Below are 23007 nucleotides of genomic sequence, written 5' to 3' on the forward strand. Positions count from 1 at the left end.
CCCCGCTCGTCTCGTCCTCCCGCTCTCCGCGGAGCGCCGGCAGCGCTCGGCAGCGCGGAGGCCGCTCCCTTCCCGGGGCCGGTGGGAGGCCTCGGGCCGGCAGGCCAGGCGAGGGGCCGGTGGCGGCAGGGGCAGATCCGCGACCTTTCTCGGCCGGGCCGGGGCGGTGGCGATGCTGCGGCTCCCAAGGAAGGGGCAGCCGAGGCATCCCGGTGCCTCTCTGAGGTGGGGGTAAAGAGGGCGAAGCACAGCTCTTTGAGAACGGGGCGGAGGGAGGGGGGGATAAATATAAGTGGAAAATGCAGCAGGTTCTGAGGCGTCTGCGAGATTTCTCTTGGCCCAAGGAAATGCTTGGGAGTTATCTGTGGAATGGCAAACAAATGGAAAATGCCTTTGGTGCCGCAGTGCTGTGGCCAGGGGCAGGTGGGTCTGCTCTGGCCAAACAGAGACTCATCTCCTGGCCTTTGGGGTATGTGCTTTTGCCCCAGAGAAGTTTAAATACTAGGCTGAACACGATACAATAAAGCATAGTATTGCGGGTTGTGTTTAGTCATCTTTGCAAGGCCCTGTCAGTGCTGGCTCTGTAGTGGAAATGCTTCATGCAAAATTGTTGTGTTTAAATTCTGTACATAAAATTGTATTTATAACCTCTTCTCATAACCAGCGTTGAAATGATCACTATTTTATCTGTGCAAGGTCACAGAGAGCTTGCAGTTCTTTGCCTTGCTACATGACTGGTTGACATTGTATTTAATGCAGTTGATACATTTCTGGTGAGGAACCCCTTTCCAAGCTTCTGACTATTTTCAGTTAGGCAGTCTTTGAAAGACATCACATTTCTTAAACACACTGAAGCAAACCTGCATTTAAATCTGTTCCTCACTGTCAGTTTCAACTTTGGGAAGCTACTTGACTCTCTGGAAATTGCCTAAGTCAGTTTCACGTCAGGGATACATGTGAACAGATTCTCTCTCCCAGGACAATGAAGAACAACCAAAAACCCAACTCCCGTGAAATATGTGTTTACTTTATGCAGGTATGTATTTTCTTTTGCTATATGCAGCCCTACTAACATAAGCTGCTTTCTTTTACCACAGACTGAAGATTTCTCTGAAGCATAATCTTCAAGATGAAGTTCTTACTAGCAATTTTATGTTTCATCTCATTCTCATTATGGATTGAAGAAGTCTATTCCAAAGAGAAGTCTTCAAAGAAAGGAAAAGGGAAAAAGAAGCAATATCTATGTCCATCGTATGTTCCTGCTTTCTTTTATGCTTTTGTATGATGGTGATCCTGCCCTGTTTTTAACAGTGGAAGTTATGTGGCAATTGAAGTAGAAGGTGATACTTCTGGTAGAAGAATGGGGTCTGTGGTGGGAATGGGTTTGACCAGCATAGTTCTGTCATTGTCTTCCTTCTGCAGCAAGTCTGTTTTAACGCAAGGGGAAAATCTAAGCCACAAAAATTGTTCCTTTTCTTGTGGTGGATTTCAACCCAGTGCCTTTCTTTTTTGTGGGGACACAGTAGCATGGTCCCATAGCGCTATGCTGTCTAGCATCATGTTGCAGCTGTATGGCGGATAGCAAGGAGGGTGCAAAACTGTCATGATGAAATTCAGCTTCTGGTTAGCTAGTTCTGTAAGAGAAGGCTTGTCCTACACATATTCCAATTGCATGTTGAATAGAACTAAGGTCTTCAGCATCTTTCATCAATCGTATAATTCTATAACTTTTATGAAGGTGGATGTATTGATTGTTGCTATAAGGTATGCCCTTACGGAATAATCTCCCTGTAGAAATACAGAAATTATAATCTGTGATTGCCCAATTGAATAGAGGATGTGTTCTGGACACCTATGACTACTTGATGTTAAAAAAAAACTTCCTCTTTCTAATGCCTACCACACTTTACATTGTGATCCATAGGACAATATTTTATTTGTGAGTGCTATTTTTATAATTTTCTTGGCCAGTCTTACTCATTTTTAGTGTTATGTTGTAAATATATGTGGAAAAGATTGGTGGGCTGCAATAAGTTGCCAGTAAGTGCAGAAAATTACTATGACTGAAATAATAAAATTGTTTAGACACAGTTAAAACATATTTCTTCTTTGACCATAAAAGAAGAGGTACAGAATGTTAGACTAGTTATTTAACATTAATCAATTTTTCCAAAGAAAAAACAAAGTAAAAGTAGAATAATCAGAGAGAAGCATTGTTCAAGTAATACTTTTTAAAGTTTCCATTCTTTTCAAATATTGATAGAGATGTTTATTTGTAACCTACAATTTTAGAATGTTTCTACATATGGTGCATGTCTTCCTTCTCTTTTTTTTAATATCAAATCTAAAAAATTACATTTGTTGTTAGATTTGAATACATTAAGATATGTCTCAAATATGATCGTGACTCATCTGAAATGACCCCTACCCACTCCTTCCCTTTTAAAAGTTAAGTTGAGTCTGGATGAGGCTTTTGGTCTGAGCTACTGTGAGAGTTTATAGCAAGGAGAGAAATGTCAGGGTTCCCAGGACAGGCATCAGAACAGAAGCCCTTGGAAAGTGAGTTAGACAGCTGGGAACTGAATCCAGGTCTTTCATGGTCTTGTTTAAACAGCCAGCATTTCCTCCTGTTCTTGACCTAGTCTTAGTAGAATTCAAAACAGCAATGTCATTTTATCTTTGTGAGTGGATTTTTCTTGTTTGTTTTTATTTTAAGCCCTGTAGTTCTTGGTACCATTAAATATGTTGTTCATTTGTCATCAATACACTTGAAAAAGCATTGAATACATGCTATCATTTTCAAAGTGATACTTTTCCAGTTGAATTTGTCTGCAAAAATACTAGTGAATCCAGTACTTGTTGATCCGTTGTGCAGTGTTGCCAGCAAGACTTGCTGTAGCAATGAGACCTATTCCATCTCCTGAATAATGACCAAGTTGTCTACATCTCACTTGGCTGAAGTTCACAGCTTGAGAGACAAGCACTTGTAATAGTGGGGTTGCTGTTTCTGTGGCTGACATCTAGAAGACCTGTCATGTGAGTGAGCGATGAAAATCAACTCTGTCTGGCAGAGAAATTGCCCAGTGCTCTGTTAACTCAGGCTGCTGTTGGCAAACTTCCAATCATCAGCATTTTTTAAATGATCTTTCATAAAACTTCTTGATTTGGTGGCACTCTCTGTTGTAAAAGAGGTTGCCTACTAGTAGTAATTTTTTCTTTGTGAAAAAAGCAAAATATCTTTCCTCAGAATCAAACCAAAACACAGTGCTGTGGAGAGGGAATCAAGTGACACTATAAGGGTTGACTAAAACTACTCAAGGAAGTGTCCAAGTTAAAAATTTTCTAGTAATCATGAAAAAAATATTTTAGAAGAATGCATGTTAATTTTTAACCAAAAAAATCCTTTTGTATAATTTATAAAATTGAATGGTACAAATTCCTAATGTAAATGTACTTTTATAAGTTAAACTCTTAATCCACCTTTAATTTGCATTAGTTACTGGTGCAATAAAATTTAAAACTTAATTGTAACAAATTTTTGCCTTTTATCTCCTTGCAGCATGTGAAAAGCTAAATTTTAATTCTTCAAGAGAACAAAAAACTGCATTAGTAGTTGTATATGGAGCAATCCTCTCTTGCAAACTTTATAATGAAATTCAAATCTATGCAAGTCATTATTCAGGAAAAACTTATATTGAATCTCATATTACTGCCTGAGTTCCTTAATTTGATGTTAAGAAATGGGTGGCTACAAGACTGGCTTGGGACTTTATCATGAATTTGTTTGGATAAAAATTAAGCATACTTGAACTTTTCCTTTTATGGCTCTCCAGAATACAAGCCTCTTGCCAAATGTGCCCCTCTGGCATGAAATTAACTACTCTTAGGATAAGATGAAAACAAGTTCATTAGAAACCCCATAAAAAGTTCATTATTGTCTCATAAACAGATATTTGCTTCCTTAAATCAGGAAAATTCTATTTTCTTAGAGTATCTTAGAGCAAACCCTGGTGATTGTTCATGATGCTGTACTTCTCAGTGCATTGTGTGATACTGGCTTGATTTACCATCTTATTTTCATTTGTTCCTGAAACTGTTTTTCCCAGGTTTTTATTGAAGGGTTTCTTGAAGCTGATACTAAATCATTTGGTTCTTACTTTGATTTAATGCTTTCTCAGAACAGATGTAAGATTTTACATCTTACATTAGATCATTTTCCTTCTTACCTCAGGCTTTCCAAGTGAAACATAGAATAATTGTACTTCTGTCTAATTCCTGAATCTTTGTTGATTAACAAAGGAATTGACATATTGGGCCTAAAATGTTATAATAGACAGTTTTGCACCACAAATCTGAGAAACTGGCTTCCACAGATACAAAGTACAATGAAGTACAAAGCTTCAGTAACAAAATTTTTGCCTTTTGTTTGCCATGGAAAATCTTAAAAAAAAATCAGGCCCACCCCTTCAAGAAAAAAAAAACCAACCCAAATCTGTATTACTGTTTACAAAGCTTATTTTGAAATTTCATATACTTAATACGGATGATTTTTATACAGCTGCAGATAGATTAAATTACTTGATCTCTTTCCTACTCACATACTTTGTTACTTAGTTCTTATTAACTACTTCATAATTCTTCGTAATAACTTGCTTCTCTTAAACATGTGAGACAGTTGTGACTTAGAGCACTGCTGAAAAATGTTTTTCCTTTTGTTACACCATAATAAACACTTCAATGTTATTTCATGGTGTTTGAGCTGCTGCTGTTATCTCCACGATCCTTAGCAGCCTGGAAGGTCTCTACTAAAAACTACTCACAAGATCTCTAGATGAAATGAAATTATAAGGAAAGGGAAGCTTGGTTATTACACTGTTAGAAAAGGAATAGATAAGTAAGTGTCACACAGCAGCTAACAAAACCAGTAATGACTGTGGTCATCATCACAGCTATCCCTGTTAATTATAGTTTTAGGATGACTCAGCTGTTCACTTGCACAGCTTTCACTTCTGAAGATCTCTCAGCATCCCTAATGCCACAGCAATGCTGAGAGCAAAACCTCAGTCACTAAATCTCATCCTTTTGTCTGGATAGCAGGACTGTGCTTTGAAAACAGCATCCCTCTTCACCTTTATGCATTTGTCCACATGGAGATTGGTATCCTTGTAGATGATTTATAAATACTGTAAAATATCTACAGAGACCTTTTTTATGCACAGAGCAGGAGTACAAATCATATTTGGCTTGTATTGAATAAAGCATATCAGCTACTTCAGAAACTGTGAAATGGCCCTCTAAGCCCTCCAGAAAACATGGCTTGTGCCATCTGCCAGGGCAGAAGCTTAGAAAGGTCACAGATGCAAAGGTTCAATAAACAGCTTCTTTTAAAAAACAACAAAAGACAGTGGAACTAGGGAAAAAAGGCTTTGATGTGTTTAAAGCAGAGTAGTATGAAACTCTGTCCTCAAATTTCTCTTGGTTAACTTTAAGCTTCTGACATAGTCTTCTTATTAAGACTAAAGTAAAAGTTCCAAATATATTTTATACCGTGGGTCCTCTCCACTTCTCCATGAACTGTAACTTTTTTATCAAGCGTTTGGGTATACATCACCTCTCTATCTGTAGTAGGTGATCAACCCCAGAATGTACTTGGTGGGAAAGTGGCATCATGCCTCTCCTCATTCCCATCATCTAGAAGACTGTGTTGATAGTCTGTGAACGTTTTCATTTGTAGGTGTGGTGGAAGGGTTTATACACTTTGTGGGAGGAGATGCAATGAAGTTGAAAGGAAATCCTGAATTTGGTTGTGGAAGAAGATAAATCTGACAGCCTTTCCAATGATAAGTACTTTGCAGAGCCCAGGTCTTGTTCCTATAAAAATTCTTCTGCCCTGTAGTAACTGCAGTTGGTCAATGCTTTTATTATTCTGTGTCATGTAACTCTCATGGAAAGCTGTGATCCCAGACAGATAGGGCCACATTCCAGAAGGTTTGTGAATTTGTTTTCAAAATGGTTAAATGTGGTGGGCAGTAAAAGATAAAGCTGTATGAGCAAAACCTAAGCTGTCTTGTAAAACAGTAATTAAGAATGATAGACTGGTTATCGTTCAGTAACTTTCCCTCTCGGTGAGCAACGTTTGCTCCATTCTCAACACCGGAGTGATGAGACACCAAAATTTTTTGGAAAAATTACAGACTTTGTATTTCATATACAACCTCCAGACTGAGAAAAAACTTGGATCTCTGGGTTGAATTGCACCATCTTTACCTAAGCCCAAGCAAAACCATAGGTCTGAATTCTGTTGTCAAGGCAAATTATTTAGAATGTATCTCAGCTTACATTTTGCTCTTTTATCTCCACTTATACCACCATGCAGTTGGTTAGAATTTACCAAGGTCCTTCTATTGTCTCCATACTTACAGCATTTGGAAAAAAAATATTGGGATATGGAACTGATGTAGATAAATTAATTCCAAAATGTTGCTTAAACATTTGGATGCTTATCCTGTTTTACATCTGTGTGCTGTATCAAGACACCACAAGACTCCCATAAGGCACAAGGGTCACAGGTAGTGACGTTGGTGGGATGCAGAGATGCCTAAGCTAGGAGCAAGCAAGCTAACTTTAACAAAAAATCACATTGCTGAGAGCAGTACTAGTTCAGACTGGGTGAAATACCATGCTAACCTGGTTCTGTTGGTTTGGGGGCTGTGAGATCTGTGGCAGGCAGATGAACCAGCTTGCTTTTCTCAAGTTTACTGAATAATAAGGCACTTCAGATTCCCATATAAACACTCCTTAAGGTGTCTAACCCTGGGAATGTTGAATTATGAAACCAAAGCTGCATTTAAGAGGTTTCTGCAAGACAAGGACTGAAGTAGTGACACTAACAGCTATTGACACTACCTAACTGCAGGAAGGTTGTGTGTCCACATTAGGAGACTATTCTCTTTGGTATATCTACAACATGAGATGAAAGACGAGCTGTTTCACCCCCTCAACTCACAGTTCACAACTCAAGGTGCCTAATCTGGGTTTCTGTTTCAAAATCTGCTGTGAAGGAACCTTTCTCTTTTTTTTCACTACACTGCACGACCTCCAAATTTCAGTACTGAAGCTACATATCTCGTTTTAGGTGTTTAGCTATCAACTGCATTTGTGAAGGCATGAAAATGGCGACTCAGAGTTACATAGTTTTAATGTAATTAGTGATACCAATTTTCATTGGAGTAATTGTAATTAATCTTCTTAGGAATAGACATGTCCCCTTGCACAGTTTGGAAATGTAGCTATTTAACATACTAGAGATTAGAGAGATCACTCAGAAGAGTTATATAGTATGTCATTGATATGTATTAACTTGTTTTTATGCTTAGAGTTACTGCACTCAAAAAATCAAATGCCTGAAAATAGGAACACTGATAGTTTATATCAGGAAAATTGTACTTAAAGTATATGATGGGATAATAGCTATTATGTTTCCCATACTTATTTCACCTTTCTCACATGTACACAGCCATGTTATATAACTAAAATGTCAGTTTCCATCATCAGTTTCCATCATGTATTTTTATCTGCCAGTAATTTAGAACTATGAAAAAGCTTTCTTTCCTGTTTGTGTAGCATACCGTTTATATTCTTTCCTCCTGTAGCATGTGGAAAGGACTCCTTGTAACTTCAGTAAGCTATGAGAGAATAAATATCATGATGACCTATAGAGATATAATGTCTTCTGACACATTTGCCTAACACAAATGTAAAGCTGTATAAATTTCAAACCAAGTATAATACATGCTTCCTTTTGTCATGCGTATCTGCTTTGAAATTCTGGATTTTGGTTAGTGAATTATGAAAACAATTGCCTGTTGAAAACAAAAAACCTGTTGCCATCAACTTGAAATGTTGATCATGATCTTCAAAGGCAGTGATAAAATGTGTAGAGCTGCAGTGGAAGAGGAGATGAACACCTCTTGAATACCGCAGGACTGCATGTCCTGTGAAATACAGTATGTAAAACAATTCTTTGATTTGTCAGTGATACCAGATGTAACCTCCCAAGGATCAGTCATTTCACACAGGGATATTATAGCAAAAAAACAACTGTACTTTGTTTTCTCTCTGGATTGTGAGGACACTATCTGTAGAAGTGCAGATACTTCTGTGTATGCAAGAATGCTGCTTATTTTCCATTTCATTTTTTCAGAGACAGAAAAATAACTTTGGGTTTGGTTATTTTGTATGTTGGTTGTGTGGGCTTTTTTAATTACTTAGGTAAAATCTTTGGTAGGGAAAGTTCTAGCTTTACAATTACTTGCTTTTAAATTTTCTCCATAGCAACTGTGAGGCTTCTGTTGCCTTATCCTTTGGTAATCACTGTATCTTGCTTAGAACTAATGAATTACTATGAAGAGTGCTACATTCCTGTTTCTTAATGCTTTCCATCAGCTTCACATGCATTCACCAGAGGTTGAAATAAATGCATTAGAATTAAAATGCATACTGCAACTGGTGGAAATCAAAGTTACCAGCTTTTTACAAATGGGAAAATTGTAGGCTGAATTAGAAAAAATGGTAAATAACTTCTGTGTGTGTGTTGTTATGTGAGACTCAGCCTTCAGCACACTGAAGTAAGATTCTTCTAGAAAGGCAGATCTCAGCTCAAATCCTTTTTGTCTTATGTAATATACAAATATGCCTCTCATTAATTCATTCCATAATGGCCAATTAAGCAGGGGTAGTTGTGGCTCTAGGTAAATGTCTCACATTAATAGTCCCAGCTTCTTTATCCAAGCAGCTAACATATCCCATTAACTGTCTCATTAGGTCTTTTTGCTCATTTGTCACTCCAAAAATGTCATTAACTTCTTAACTCACCCCAAGAAACACATCTGATGTACTGATTTGCAGGTGAAGTTTAGGCATTTTGGTCAGCAAGGCTCTCAGAAGGAATTCCAGTCATTGCGGTGAAGTTTCCTTGTGTGCTGTTCAATGATGGTAGATAATGACAGCATGCTGTAAAAGAACCACAGTGAAAATATGAAAAATATGACTGATACTCAGCAGAGCTTTTTTTTTTTTCCCCAGTGGCTATCTCAACCACTTCATTCAAAATGACCTTTAAAAGTAGCAATTACTGAATCTCAATGCTTGTCCTCCTAACTCAAACCAGCCAAAGTCATTGTATTTCACTTGGTTCTTAGATAAGCAAGGGAAAATGCACTTCTACACTTGTATAAGTGCAAAACACAACCCCATGATTTGTGGAAGATGTGATTGTGGAGTTCTTTACCAGCAAGCTATGCTGTCATTTTTCTTCCCATCACTGTCTTCCCAAAGCAATAAGTCTCATTTGCCCAATTTTTGGATGGTTTTTGAGCTAACAACTTGAACAGGTATTTTTATTAATATACTTCTGCAGTGCAGCTCAGATCTCACAAAGCTACTACTTTATTCCTCTTACTCGAAAAGACAAATAAAACTGTCAGCTATATTTGGCTTTCTTTTGCTGTTTGTTGCTCACTCATTTAATTTCTCAAACTTTTTTTCTCTTTTCCTCATTGCTTCTTATGAGTATCTGTATTTCATTTATGTGCCCATGTTATCCTGTGTAGTTCAGATTACTGTTTCCACTATTTAATGAACTTGATTGTATAACCCATGACAAAATAAAAAAATAATTTATGTTTGTTCATTAGTTGTTACTTCGATTTGTTTTCGTATTTCATTATACATAATTTAGAAAGAAATCTTATTGTCAGTATTAAGGAGATTATTTTATAAATGTAGTTATTGTAGACATCTGATGTAGATGTTTCAGATGCTAATATATGTAACTTGCAAGGAAGCACTGCCATGAACCTTTCTGTATCTGATAAAATGCAGCATACAGAGTGTTTGCCTGACTTTTTAATAGCTAGATGAACATTCTTTTCTTCATTGCTCTTTCTAGAAAATGGAAAATAATATTTTGTTTTCCTTTTGTCCAACTAGTGGTAGCAGCAAAAAAGTCATGGAAAGCTGGTTTGTGATACTTCTGTAGCAACCTCTTCAGTGGTAAAGGTCATCACTGAAAACTGAGCACATCTCAAAATTACAGAAATAGAATAGAATAGAATAGAATAGATCATTTCAGCTGGAAGAGACCTCCAATGGTCATCTAGTCCAGCTACCTTACCAAATGAGGAAATAAACAAATACTTTTGCATAATGATCCAATTCTAAGTGAAATATAAAATCTTACAAACTCAGCCCTGGGAGGATTGTTTGAAAGAGAATTTGTCAATTATTAGGAAAGGAGCTAGAACATATATTCCTTGTTTAATTGCTGTAATATTAAATTAGCAGAGCTTATTTTATACAGAACATACAGGTTCTGTATACATAACAGGAAGTTAACATATGTTGCTAAAAGTAAATGCTTCCTTGTTTTATTAGAAGACCAATTATCTCTGGAGAAGTTCTGCTGGAACATTTAGCTCACTCATGTGGTTGTTACAGATCACAGAGGTTGTAGTGTGTTTACTGCAAGAGTTGGGTGGGGAATTATATACTACAGCCACGTAATGCTGCTCCACAATTCTTTTCTCCTCCTGTATGTTGTAGTTTAAGATATCCTCCTGGATACATATTTCTTGGGAGGTACATTGCTGTGTAGTTTTTGGAATGCATACTTATCCTGCTAATTACTGTTTAGTAATCAAAATTTCAAGGAGGATTCAGTGCCGGTTTATTGCCCTAATTTTTTTCTCATTTATAACATCAAGCAAATACAAGAAAATAGCTAAGCAGATATGCAGTTGTAGGTTTCAGAAATATCCTGAATACAACAAAGAAAACAGAAATCTGATTATTTTTTTTCCTGAACAATAAAATGCTCAATGGGTATCAAGGAGACTATGATATAATAAAATGCATTTATGTTTTCATAAATGCTTGACATGTTTTTAATAATAGGGAACTCCTTCTTAGTTTTATTTATAAATGTTTTAGTTGCAAATGTTAACTGAGAAGATTAAATCTCTTTGGGAAGTCATAGTGAGTGCTACCAAGTCAGCAGATCTGATTCCCTTTTCCCTTATGGTTTGAGTTAAACCAGTTGTTTTTAAAGGTGAGGTTATTAATAAGAGCTCTTCAAGGGCCAGGCTCTGGTCTCATCTCCAATTTTCAATTAAATACCGATGTCATGCTATGCTGGCATTTATTAATTAATTAATTTCCTAGTAATAAATAAGGAAAATGCTGAACAGGAGCTGCCATAATTAGATATTTTAAAATCAGGAGATCGAATACATTCATGTGTTTTTTTGTTGGTTTTGGGGTTTTTTTGAAACTGGTCAAAAGACTTCTGTAAAGTTATTGTTTTCTTCAAAAAATGTTTGAATAAGGCATAAATTCCAGAGGACATGAAGGAAACTGAAGGATGAGAAGGAAAAAAAACTTAGCTGTTATACAGGATAACCTGTAGGTCTGTCAAACTGACATTGGTATAGGAGACAATAATGAAAAAAAGAAATTACGTGGTGAAGAAGGCAACAGCAGCTTATGCTGATTATGGAACATATTAAGGAAATAAACTTGATTATTTTTCAAAATACATTTGTACATTAGTTTGCAAGAGGTGATAATGTTGATGCATATGAATCATACCTATGTAGGGCGTTTCTCTTATGTTTACATGGCATCCTGGTTACTGAATTATAATGACAGAAAGACAGCAAAGTAATCATAAAAGGGATGGAAAAATGATTATGAGACAGAATTCAAAACTGGAAACAGTCACTGAACAGGTTCTGGAAACATACAAGTTCATTTACATACCATCATGAGCCTGCTTGGTGTTTAAAATACCTGGGGAGGGCACTGACGCACCCATATTGCTTTTTATTACACTCAGTTTCATGTTCTCCTGTAGCTACATTTACCTGTCGCAGGTTTTTTTGATTGCAGCAATGGTTTTCATTTAACACCCAGCACAATAATGGCAAGGTAGTGAAGATCTTTAAATTCCTCCTGCAAAACCAGTGAGTCCAAGGCCTTGTTTTCTGTAGTAAAGCTTTTATTAGCACTTGACAAAGAGATTATGCAATCCTCCAGCTCTGGGTGGAATAGCTGGCGTTGGCATGTGAGAGCAGGAGACTGCCAAAAGCCTCTGCATGGTTTGGCACCTACAAAGTGGCTGTCAATTTACTGAGGTTCCTAATCTGACAGTCACTAAAAATAGTTCAGGTGGCTGCTTTCTACTGATGAAGAAATCATGTCCCTCTGCATATTTTTATTTGGAGAGAAAGGAACAATTAGGGAATTGCAGTTTATTTGCTTCCAAGTTTACAGTTAAGAGTATGTCAGAGCATTTGTGTTTATTACACAAGTAGTTTCTTGAAAACTACTGAAACTTCTCAAGGAAAGGAAGACTATACGTTATGGCACCTGTAAATAACGTACATTTTTTGCTTGTGAAATGACATTTATGGCATTACTTTAAAATCACTTCAGTTTAAGCATGGAATTATTTCTGTCTTGATAGTAACTAATGAACTTTTTTTTACAGGCAGCAATCAGCTGAAGACCTTGCAAGAGTACCTGCTAATTCTACCAGCAATATCTTGAACAGACTATTGCTCAGCTATGATCCCAGGATAAGGCCTAATTTCAAAGGTTTGTCAGATATTTCAGCCTTTTTTTATCTTTGGATTTTAAGTTTTACTCTTTTCACACAGAGAAAAATTATGTAGATATTATACTCACAAGCTAAATTTCTGTTGTTGTTGTTGTTTTTAATGGAAGCCTCCCTAGATAGTGTGAAACTGCAGAAGATATTTATCCTTTTGAGCTGAAAGATAATAGGTTAGGATTTCATTATCGTAATAGTATGTGATGCTTTATTACTATTGGTCTTATTTTATAAAAGACTTTTAAAGTGTAGAAATAGAATTTATAGAATAAGTTTTAAAAATATATTTTTTCCCTACATTTTAGTTAGACTCTGCCTTACAGCATTTTAAACCACCAGATTTCTCTATAGACATCCTTTAAGATGACTAAAAAAAGTTGGGGTCAGCAGTATCACTATTAGCAAACTATACAATTATTAAATCCTTTAAATATATTTTAGTTATAAAGCTTACACACTTGAGGAATTCATATAGGTAATGCATTGAAACACATTTTCTGCCATTAAAACATCTCCCTGGTAGTCAGATGTTGCAGGATGCTTCTGTGTAGAGTGTGTGAATCCTTACACGAGAAGAAAAAGTTGAAATACATGTTCTCTGCAAAACCTCTAAGAATTCACACAAGTTGGGCTGTAAATTAGACTTTTCAGGAATTAGATTATTTACCTTCTGTAAATAATGTACCACTAAAAAGATGTAGACAATTTTATTACATATAAATAAAGCAGTTTACATAAAACAGCTCTTTCATTTAAAACTCCTCATATAATTATATGAGCATTAAGAGATATTTTAGCATGAATATCACTAGTATGAAAAATTTGGAAATCTTAAATGTTTATTGTGCTTTGGAAGAGGCTATTTTCAGTTCTGTTTAACAGTTTTATAAACCTATTAAGTTCAGTTCTCAGTAAGTGTACTGCTTCTTTCTTATTCACTGTAGAACCATATTTATATGTTTTCAGCACTGTCTTGTCACAAAGAATAAATGTCCAGCCTCCTCTCTACCTGTTCTTCAGCATAATCAGCTTGTAATCACAAAGCATGGTGCAGATTTCTTTATATTTTTGATAACCCTTCTGGCAGTCTGGTAAGAATCAAGACAGAAGGGAAAGGGAGGACATGTAATGTTAACTCAGAGGAAGGTGGAAGAAAAAGAACATTTTCTGACAAGTGGTTTGCCCATGTTAAAATGTTCCTCACGCATGAGTGATTTTCTTGGATGGCACATCCTATTCAAATCTGGAAGAGAGAATACACTCTTGGCTACTAGTGATGTGATGAGTGCTCTGTCACATGCGTCAGGCATTAAAATAAGTACTGTGCTTATTGCATAACAAAAGCATAATACTTAAGTAGTCTGATTAAAAAACCAAACCAAACAAATTGGTTTAACTGAAAAAGTGAAATTTTATCTTCATAAATTTCTGGTGACCAAAAGAATTAGTTTGATTTTTTTGTATTAAAGCTGCATAAAATATTTTATGCAGACAAACATGCTATTGGAAGAAACATATATTACTTTGTACTGTATTTGCTTAGTCTGTCAAAACTATTCTTATATTCTTGTAGCTCTTTTGTTGCTGAAATTAGGAAGAGTATTTGTAACTGTGTAAATGATATACCTGCAACTAGTGGACATCCTGACACTCACACCATAGAGGTACTAAATAAAAGTAGTGGTCCATAATTAGTTCTCTCAACTATCAGGTCACTTCTCCTTGCTCTGTGATAACTCTCTGTTAACACCAGATTAAATTACTGCCAATCAGTTCCCACAGGGTGACAGAGGGCAGATGTAGCAGCTGTCATACCATCCCTCTTCAGCTACAGGAATCCTGGCTGTGGAAAAGAGAAAAAAATCCAGGCCATCTTAGTATCTTCACAGCTCTGACTTCTAGAAATTTTTCCTGGCTAATTGGTAACCATTGTAAAATGGAGCAGCTTTCCAACTCCTTCATACGAAGGCTAGATAGCTGTGAAAAATGCATGCAATAATTTTTACCTGCCTGTATTCATATTTTACAGACAGGTAAAGGCTTATGTACTTTAGTTGCACAAGAAAATATCTTCTTAAAGCATAAGGAAATATCTCATCATAAATCATAAACAGGTAATTTGGGATGATAGTGTGTCATTATGACCTTGACAGTTAAAAGTGGCTGCTGCTAGAAATATGAATTGCTTCTATCCATTACACTGTGTGCAAAAGTAATACTGGCTTATGCATTCTGAGATAAAAGAATATCATGAAATTCAGTCACTATTAAGTTAGACATATGGTCAGTGGAATTCTGTAAGATTAGTTCTCTGGACTAAGGATTTTTATTTTTCCCTTTTTTTATCACTAGGTTAAAAAGTGGTTTAGTGATTTCTATTGACTTTGATAACTGTATATATACTAACTTAAAGTTACATTGTGACATTATGATACTGGTGTAAAGGAGCTTTAAATGAACAATAATGTACCTTTACTGGATTGTGTAGCTCACTAGAATTCTTTTTTTTAAAAGGAATTCCAGTTGACGTTGCAGTTAACATCTTCATTAACAGCTTTGGATCAATTCAAGAGACAACTATGGTAAGAGTGAAATTAAATTCATGTAGTGCACATGGAGATTTCCTTCCTAAATCAAACTTCAGGCTGAGGATTATGAACTATAAAACAGAAATATTTTAGATCTAAACCTATTAATGTATGTCACTCTATATGTGTCCACAGATTGTTGTAGCTTTAGAATCTGATTTACATGAAAGGAAATCCATGGTTTCTAAGATGCAAGAGCTAGACTAATTTCCATAGGTTATTAAGTTCATTGGAAGAACCCATTTGACAGTATGAGTTGAAGATCTTCATGAGAGTTGTTACATAGTTTGCTTGGTGTGTTATTCAAAAAAAACCCAAACCACTAAGACTGTATATGAGAGAAAAAGAACAGACATGCATAAGGATGAAATGTATAGATTTTTTATTTGATGTGGATCTGAAGATGTAAATAAATTGTGATGGAATACAAGGAACTGTAGTAAGTGACATTAAAACAAAAAAATGTAAGTTTGCCCAAAAGGCCACAAGATTTATTTGTGAAAACAAAAAGAGGACTCAAATTTAAAGAGGGGCAGGGAGGAAGAGCAGGAAAGTAGGACCAAGATAAGTGTCTTAAGATATGAAGTATATTGGGCCAGATGGCCCTTTCAAGTTTCTGAAGTTAGTTGCATGCTTTAAAAAGTGACTTTTAAAGAGGATTTTCTACAATTCACCCAGATTCATATAGTTACAAAACATGAATGTGAGAGATTTGCTTCCCCCAGCCCCTCCGAAAAAAAAAGAACTATGCTCTCCACAGCCATGTATGTATGCCTGTCTGTGCCGTCCTGATACGGTCACTCACAAATTTACTAGAAGATGTGCTGTATGATGAGTCATGCTCTCCTTTGTAATTCTATCTGACTATCAGACAGCTTCTTTACTTTATGTTATGCTTTCATTTAAATTTCTTTGTCTAGCTGATCACCATGATAGCTAAGCATATTTATGTCAAATTTGGATAACTTTATGATTGCCTTAATCTAGTACAGGAAGCACTGACAAAATTAACAGTCAATCTGTTGCTCCATGTATTATTTAGAAAACTCTTCCTGCTGCAGTGGGCATTGGATATTCAGGAATCATTTCTCTCTTGGGGATAGGTTTGTACTTGTCTTCAAATGGTCTGGGTAATACACCGGACAGTAGAAATGGATTGCTTAGAATAGGAAAGACTTGTGCTTCTGGAATCACAGGAAAAGTATTTCCTGGAGGTGAGGCACCAAGTCTGTGAAGGATCAGAGGGGTCTCTTGTGTTCAGAAAGGAGACATTTGCAGAAGCACCAGAACTCCTGAAAAGGTTCCTTGGTGTTGGAGAAGAGAGTGGCTGGCTACATCTCTACTGTCTCTGGCACTGGTGAGAATCATGTGGAGTATTGGATTTATAGACTGTCTCTAAAATTACCAGAAGCTACTAAACTGGTTGGAGTGTTTTCAAAATTTTGAAATAATGTATTTCTAAGTTTTTAAGTCAATGAATTATTGTGATGATGCTTTGCTCTCTAGCCACTGCTGGCTATAATAATTGAACTCATAAATTTTTGCAAAATCTGTGTGGGTAAAGCCATGCTAAAGCAATTATTCCTTCTTTTGTGTGATGGAAGTGTGGGAAAAAATAACGATGGGTACCAGATGACTGGAAGACACGTTATGGTCGAAGGCCCAACAAACAAATATGTAGAGTGACAGTGAGAGAAGGCCTTGCTTGCTGTCCTTCTGGTCCTGTGATAATCATGTTCTTAGCTATGCAGTTGGCTCATCCTCAACAAAGAGTTAAGATTAGCTCCTTGTGAGGTATAGTCCACTTAGATTTAAGAAAGGAGGGGATTTCTTTATAGAAAATCATTGAAGTTACTTTGTTTTAAAGCAAGAGAATACCCATTTTGCAGGTCCTATGCCCAGAATCCTGTATCACTTTACTGAAGCCTTTGTGAAGAATCTGAAGGGCAAATGTTTGCTCTGTGTTTAGAAAGGATAGTGTTCATGTTGTGTTGTTCAATATTGAAGAGAATTGCAGTGCTTCCACACACTTATTAACTAAGTCTCCTGGAAAAAACTAAGCAAAAGAACTAGTGAACTACAGAGAGAATCAGAATTTGTGCAGATAAAAAGGAGAAGAGCAAATGCCAGAGCTGCTACATTCCAGTAAGCTCCCTTTATCTTGAATCCTGTAACTTGTTCCTTCTCTATCGTTAGACTACTTGTCAAGGATCCCATGTTAACTCTGCTTCTGAGTTTGCACACATATTTTCAGACTGCAGATTTGTGGTATAATATGGTGATTATATCACATTTATAAACAGTTTTAAACTGGGTGACCAGTCAAGGATTCCTAGGGATAGAGAGTTTCTAGTATAAATACCCGTAGGGCTATAATATTTTTTTCTGCGATGATGATCTGACTTTCTGTCTACAAAATCTATCTTCAAGGTTTTTGCTTGCAGTGTGACCTTTCTTCACTGACTCAAGCAACAAAACACCAGTTCTTCCTTCTCCTTTACTTTAAAATCTTATAGAAAGGTCTTTTTAATATTCATGACTATAAAAACCATTCAGTTTCCATATTTTAATTTTAAAAATGACATTTTCTACTTCATTAAAAGGAAGCACTATTATGTTGCCTTTCTTTGTATGAGTACAGTTTATGTAGTTAGTCTTTCATGATCTTCTATGTGCTCTGTTTTGCAGAGATATGTGTAGGCTGTGCTTGCTTTCTGGCCTGAGGTGGTTTTCTGGCCACATGCCCACTATTTAGTAGACTTCTGAAATATTTCCTAGAATGCCTCCCAACCTCCCTGAAAACTACTTGCCTTCTGTTGGAGTTACATGGGAAAACAAAGCCTTGTAGAATACTTCTGCTTCTGTATTTCCTTCTACCTGACAGGTCCTCCTAGCTCTGATGCTGATGAATGTCTCTTCCATCCTCTTCCCCTAGTTTCAGGCTTTTTAGTTGCTATTTGACTCTCCTTTACTATAAAATGCCAATCATTCTGGAAATTAAAAAAAGCATATATAAAATGTACATGGTCTTCCTGGATATATAAAATGCAGGAAGACCATGTGCTCCATGCAGACTGCTTCTTCAGCCCCTGTTCAACCTAATTCGAATACACTTACTGAATCTTAAAATTCATTGTTCAAATTTGAGAGGACTGGTTACAGACTTCTTTCAAGATCAATTTATACCAGATCATAGTCTTTACTGCTGCCAGATGCTGTAAGGATGCATGCTCTTCTAAGAAGCTGCCCTTTTGCACATTATCTGCTGGCTAGCCACAGATTTGTATCGTGACATCTCTTTGCTTCTTTTTACATTCTCTGTATTGTCTCAAGTATGTGGTGGCCTTCCTCTCCAAGTATCCCTGTCAATATCTCTGCTTTGGGCCTGAACCTCCCATTTTAGATTAGTGGGATTCTTCATTCTCTGAGTTAAATAGAAACAGACTAAAGTTCTTAAAATGTCAAAACATCTGATAGTTTGGTGTTTAAGTTCATTTGTAATAAAGAAAGGAAGGAAACAAAATAGCATCCACCTGATGTTACTTCCAATTCTTATTTTGCCAGTGCATTCTGCTTTTCAGTGATGTAAGCATCTCCTTCTACTGAATGGGTAAGCTGAAGGCAAGTGTTTAAAAGTGCTTATCATTTGCCTATGGCTTTGAGAAGGCATCTTATTTTGTTTAAAATTAGGGTAATGCACTTGTTTATGGGGAAATTGAATTCAGTGTAACCAATAGTGTAATGCTTGTGAGCATGAATGGTATGCAGTATTTATCTCATATGATTTTGACTATTTTTTTCACTGAGATAAGAAGTGCACATGGGAATGGGAACTTCAGCAAGAATCAAGTAAAATAAATTTTCAATTATATACATATAATTGAAAAGATGCTTTCTGAAATAATGGCCTGAATTCCCTCCAATTATGAAGCTTCTCTATGAGAGCCTTCCCGTACAAATTCACTTCATATTAACCATTTTTTTTTTGCTTCTTCTTTTCTTTGGCAAGACAACATAGGTCTTTGTATAAATAAGAGTCAGACTATGTATATCTTCAAAAATCAACTACCAACAAGTAACAAGTACTTAGTTTTGATGCTTTGCTTTTCCTTACAATGCAGTAAGGAAAAATATTACACAGTATAGTGTAATAAAGAAATACTTGGGCTAATTTGGCTGGTGGACTGGACATGGGAAAGTGGGCACTCTATTTAAATATACAGAGCAAATCAACAGACTAAATTATTCTGCATGAGGTCTTAGCCAAGTGGACTCCTTGTGGGAGAAGTTAGGATGACTGTCTCAACATGGCACCTGCTTTGGACTGCAAATGTAGTAAGTACAGCAGAAGATAATTCAGTTGTATCAACAAAAAAAATGTGTAAGAGTCATTGACATGGAGAATAAAAAATTTTACAAAATTTGTTTTTATGCAGATATTGACAAACGAAAACTATGGCGAGAACCTTCACTACTACATTTCTAGTATTTTGCTCTAATTGTAGAGCAGTAGCAGTGTTTTCACTGCTCTGAAAGACACAACCCTTTTCTCAGGAGGCTTTGTACCTAGTAGACAATTATGAAAAAACAAAGCACTCTACAGAAGACAACTAGGAAGACTGGAGATAGAAACAATCTTACATACAGAATTTTCATTCATTTGTTTGGGTTTGTTTAACTTTTTTTCAACAATAAATTTATTCTTTCTCTGTATGTGATCTGCCTAGTTTACATATACATCAAAAAGAGGCACTGGGTTAAATGTAAATGTAAAAAACAAAATGACTTAAGAGATAAGACTGAAAAATCCTAGCTGACATTCTAGGTCAGATTCTTCCTTCGGATGCCCACAGCTTTCGCTAAGCACAGAACACGTGCAGGGTATCATTTTGCCCTGAGACACGTGCTACTCCGATTCCCAAAAGCAAAATTAGGTTCTCACTGAGCACAGCCCCACTACTGTCCTTCCTTCAGCCAGAGTCCTACTGATTTCAGAAGGAGATTTCCTCTGTAAAGCCTTGGTTTTGTCTCTTTGAGACTGATTCTGTTTCTCCTTTCATACCTGCTACCTCAGTACTTATGTTGCAAGCTGGCATCAGGTTTCCTGTTACCAAGATAGTCCCAGATCACTGATAGAAGGACTGAGGCTGTATTCTGGGTGTGTAGTATGAAATCTATTACCTACCTGGTCTGTTTCCTGCTTTTATAGTGTGAAATGTGATATTTTACCATCAGTGTGCCACAACCAAATGAAGAGTAAACTGGAATTGGCACTCACAGCATATCCTGAAAGAAGTGATATCATGCCTGCTGCCTGCAGCCCTTTAGTGTCAAGATATAGTCAAGCTGCGGCCTCTCTCTGCCCTGCTGCATGCTTTTCTCTGTGCCTGGGTAACAGGAGCTTTTACTGAGGGGATGCAAAAATTACTCTGGAGTGGTAATTTGATCCTTTGTTTAAGGAAAGTTGCTGTATTCAAAACCATGAGTGAGATGTAATCTGTTTGTAGTAAAGTCTGTTGAACATAATACTTTGTAATGTGATTTGAATAGTGATTACTGTCTTTGTGATAGAAAAATCAGGGCATAATTTTTTTCTCTTCCAAGTCTGATGGAATTGTTTTATTTCTCTGTGGTGTTTTTGCTAGACTTTTGGCTAGTCTAATCTTCGTTTATTCTTCCAATCAGGATTATAGAGTCAACATCTTTCTAAGACAGAAGTGGAATGACCCCAGACTCAAACTGCCCAATGACTGGAGAGGTTCAGATACACTGACAGTGGATCCAACTATGTTTAAATGTCTTTGGAAGCCAGACTTATTCTTTGCAAATGAAAAAAATGCTAACTTCCATGATGTCACACAAGAAAATATCCTCCTTTTTATATTTCGGGATGGAGATGTCCTAGTCAGCATGAGGTATTTTATTTATTTGTTTCCACTGTTTTTTTAAAGTGATTTTATATGAAATATATATCCTGTATTAGCCTTAGTAATGTAATACAACTTATTACTAACATTTAAATTTATATTAGACAGTTTCTAAACAACGCTGGAAGAAATTATGCGTAAAGAAATCAGATGATAGCACTGCAAGTGTGAGAAATTTGAAGTGTATTTGAAGTGTTAAGCTGAGCTGAGCTAACTGAATTTAAACCCTTTTGATAATTTCTTAGGTTCCTAGAAGCACAGTGGAGTGGATAATATATCTGAAATACAGCCTTCAGTAAAACAGTATATGTTGCACACTACTTGAGTTTTTACAGCAACTAAAGTAAACAATGATTACTTGCTGAAGAAACAAGGAAAGGCATAAATAACAAAATTTGTGAAGATGTATGTTTTGTAAAAGTACTGTGAAAAAATCCTGATTAAGTTTTACACTTTACTGGATATAATTGTTTTCAGAAGCCTCCAAATTTCTGTTCAATTTAATTGCAATTGTCATATCCTTTTTTGGTGGTTTGACTTAGTTTATCAAATGTATACACAATGCCGTAAAAATAGTTATCCACTTAAACCAGAAAATTAATTGATTAAAAAGAAGGTAATAGTGAATTGCAGACATGGAGAGTTTATAGTTTCTAGTTTTCAGAGATTAGGCTAAATTTTCTAACAGGAAGTGCATTTTCTTCTGGTGTGTTGTGTAACATATTGCCCTGATAGACAAAAATGATTATCTAAACATACTGCAACTTTACCTTTAATCATTTTTTATCATCTAAAGATAATAAAAAATAATAAATAAAATAATAAAAAATGATAAAGATATCTAAAGATAATCAAAAGAAGTGAGGTTTACATGAGCTATTTCTTCCTGGAGTAGAAATAGATAGAAAAAAGGAGAAACAATATTAAAGAGCTGGGGTTCTTTTTCTCCCATTTCAAAAGAGGATGAGAAAAATCAGTTTCAAGATCATTGCAGTGATCAGAAAAGAAAATACATTGGGCAATCAAAGCATTTCATTTGGCTTGCTCTGAAGATCTTGGTTCTGATTTCAGCTGCTTCTGTAGTTTTGAAGTGTGTAGAAATTAATATTTCAAAGTAGAAAATAGCTTCCAGTTATGAAAGAAGTTTCCCATTTGAAAGAGTGAATGTTAAATGAAACACTGAAATATTTTCTAAATATTTTTTCTGTTTTGCAGGTGTTTATAAATGAGTGTTAATGATTAGTGAATGTTGAGTGAATACTAATGGAAGTGTTTCTGACAGAAAAATTATTCTCTGAAAACTTGCAGATAAGAAAACCAGTTTCAATAAAGTTAGAAATTATTGTCATTCTCTAAAAATACTCTGTTCATTTTAGTAGCACACTATGTTCTTACATTATATGTATGCAGGTAAGATACATATAATTTTTTAGGGTCTGTTTTTTGGTGACATTTTTAAAAGACGTAATTTCTATGTCTTGTGTTTCTAGTTTGCAGAGATATTATCACGTATAAATGAAAGAATCTCCAGTTATCAATATACCTTCATGGCAAAATATGTATGAGAGAAAGCTCTTGCACAAATAGTTAAGAATTAAGAAACTGAATGCAGGAATAAACATCTGCTCACATCAGGGGAAGTAAACAGTAGATTCCCACAAAAATATCTATTTTGTGTTCTGTGCTTTTCAGCATAAATCATCTGAAAAACTGAATTTGCAAGTGCATTTGATGATACCAAAATATGCAGAACAGTAAAGATAAGAGACAACAGTGAGAACCACAAATCAATCTAGTGACTAGGTAGCAAAGTATGGGATGA

General features: G+C 35.9%; 1 protein-coding gene across 1 annotated transcript in view; it reads left to right on the forward strand.

Annotated features, from left to right (window-relative positions):
* Nucleotides 1-1096: 1096 nt before the first annotated feature.
* The window catches only part of GLRB (glycine receptor beta), a 44681-nt gene continuing 22770 nt past the window's right edge, over nucleotides 1097-23007 (forward strand). The window contains exons 1-4 of the mRNA XM_041479932.1: nucleotides 1097-1251; nucleotides 12548-12654; nucleotides 15185-15252; nucleotides 20944-21173. Coding sequence (XP_041335866.1) covers nucleotides 1130-1251; nucleotides 12548-12654; nucleotides 15185-15252; nucleotides 20944-21173 — 527 coding nt within the window. The 5' untranslated portion in view covers nucleotides 1097-1129. The remainder of the gene's footprint in view (nucleotides 1252-12547; nucleotides 12655-15184; nucleotides 15253-20943; nucleotides 21174-23007) is intronic.

The sequence above is a fragment of the Pyrgilauda ruficollis genome, unplaced genomic scaffold (genome assembly GCF_017590135.1).
Source record: "Pyrgilauda ruficollis isolate IOZ18807 unplaced genomic scaffold, ASM1759013v1 scaffold5, whole genome shotgun sequence".
NCBI lineage: Eukaryota > Metazoa > Chordata > Aves > Passeriformes > Passeridae > Pyrgilauda > Pyrgilauda ruficollis.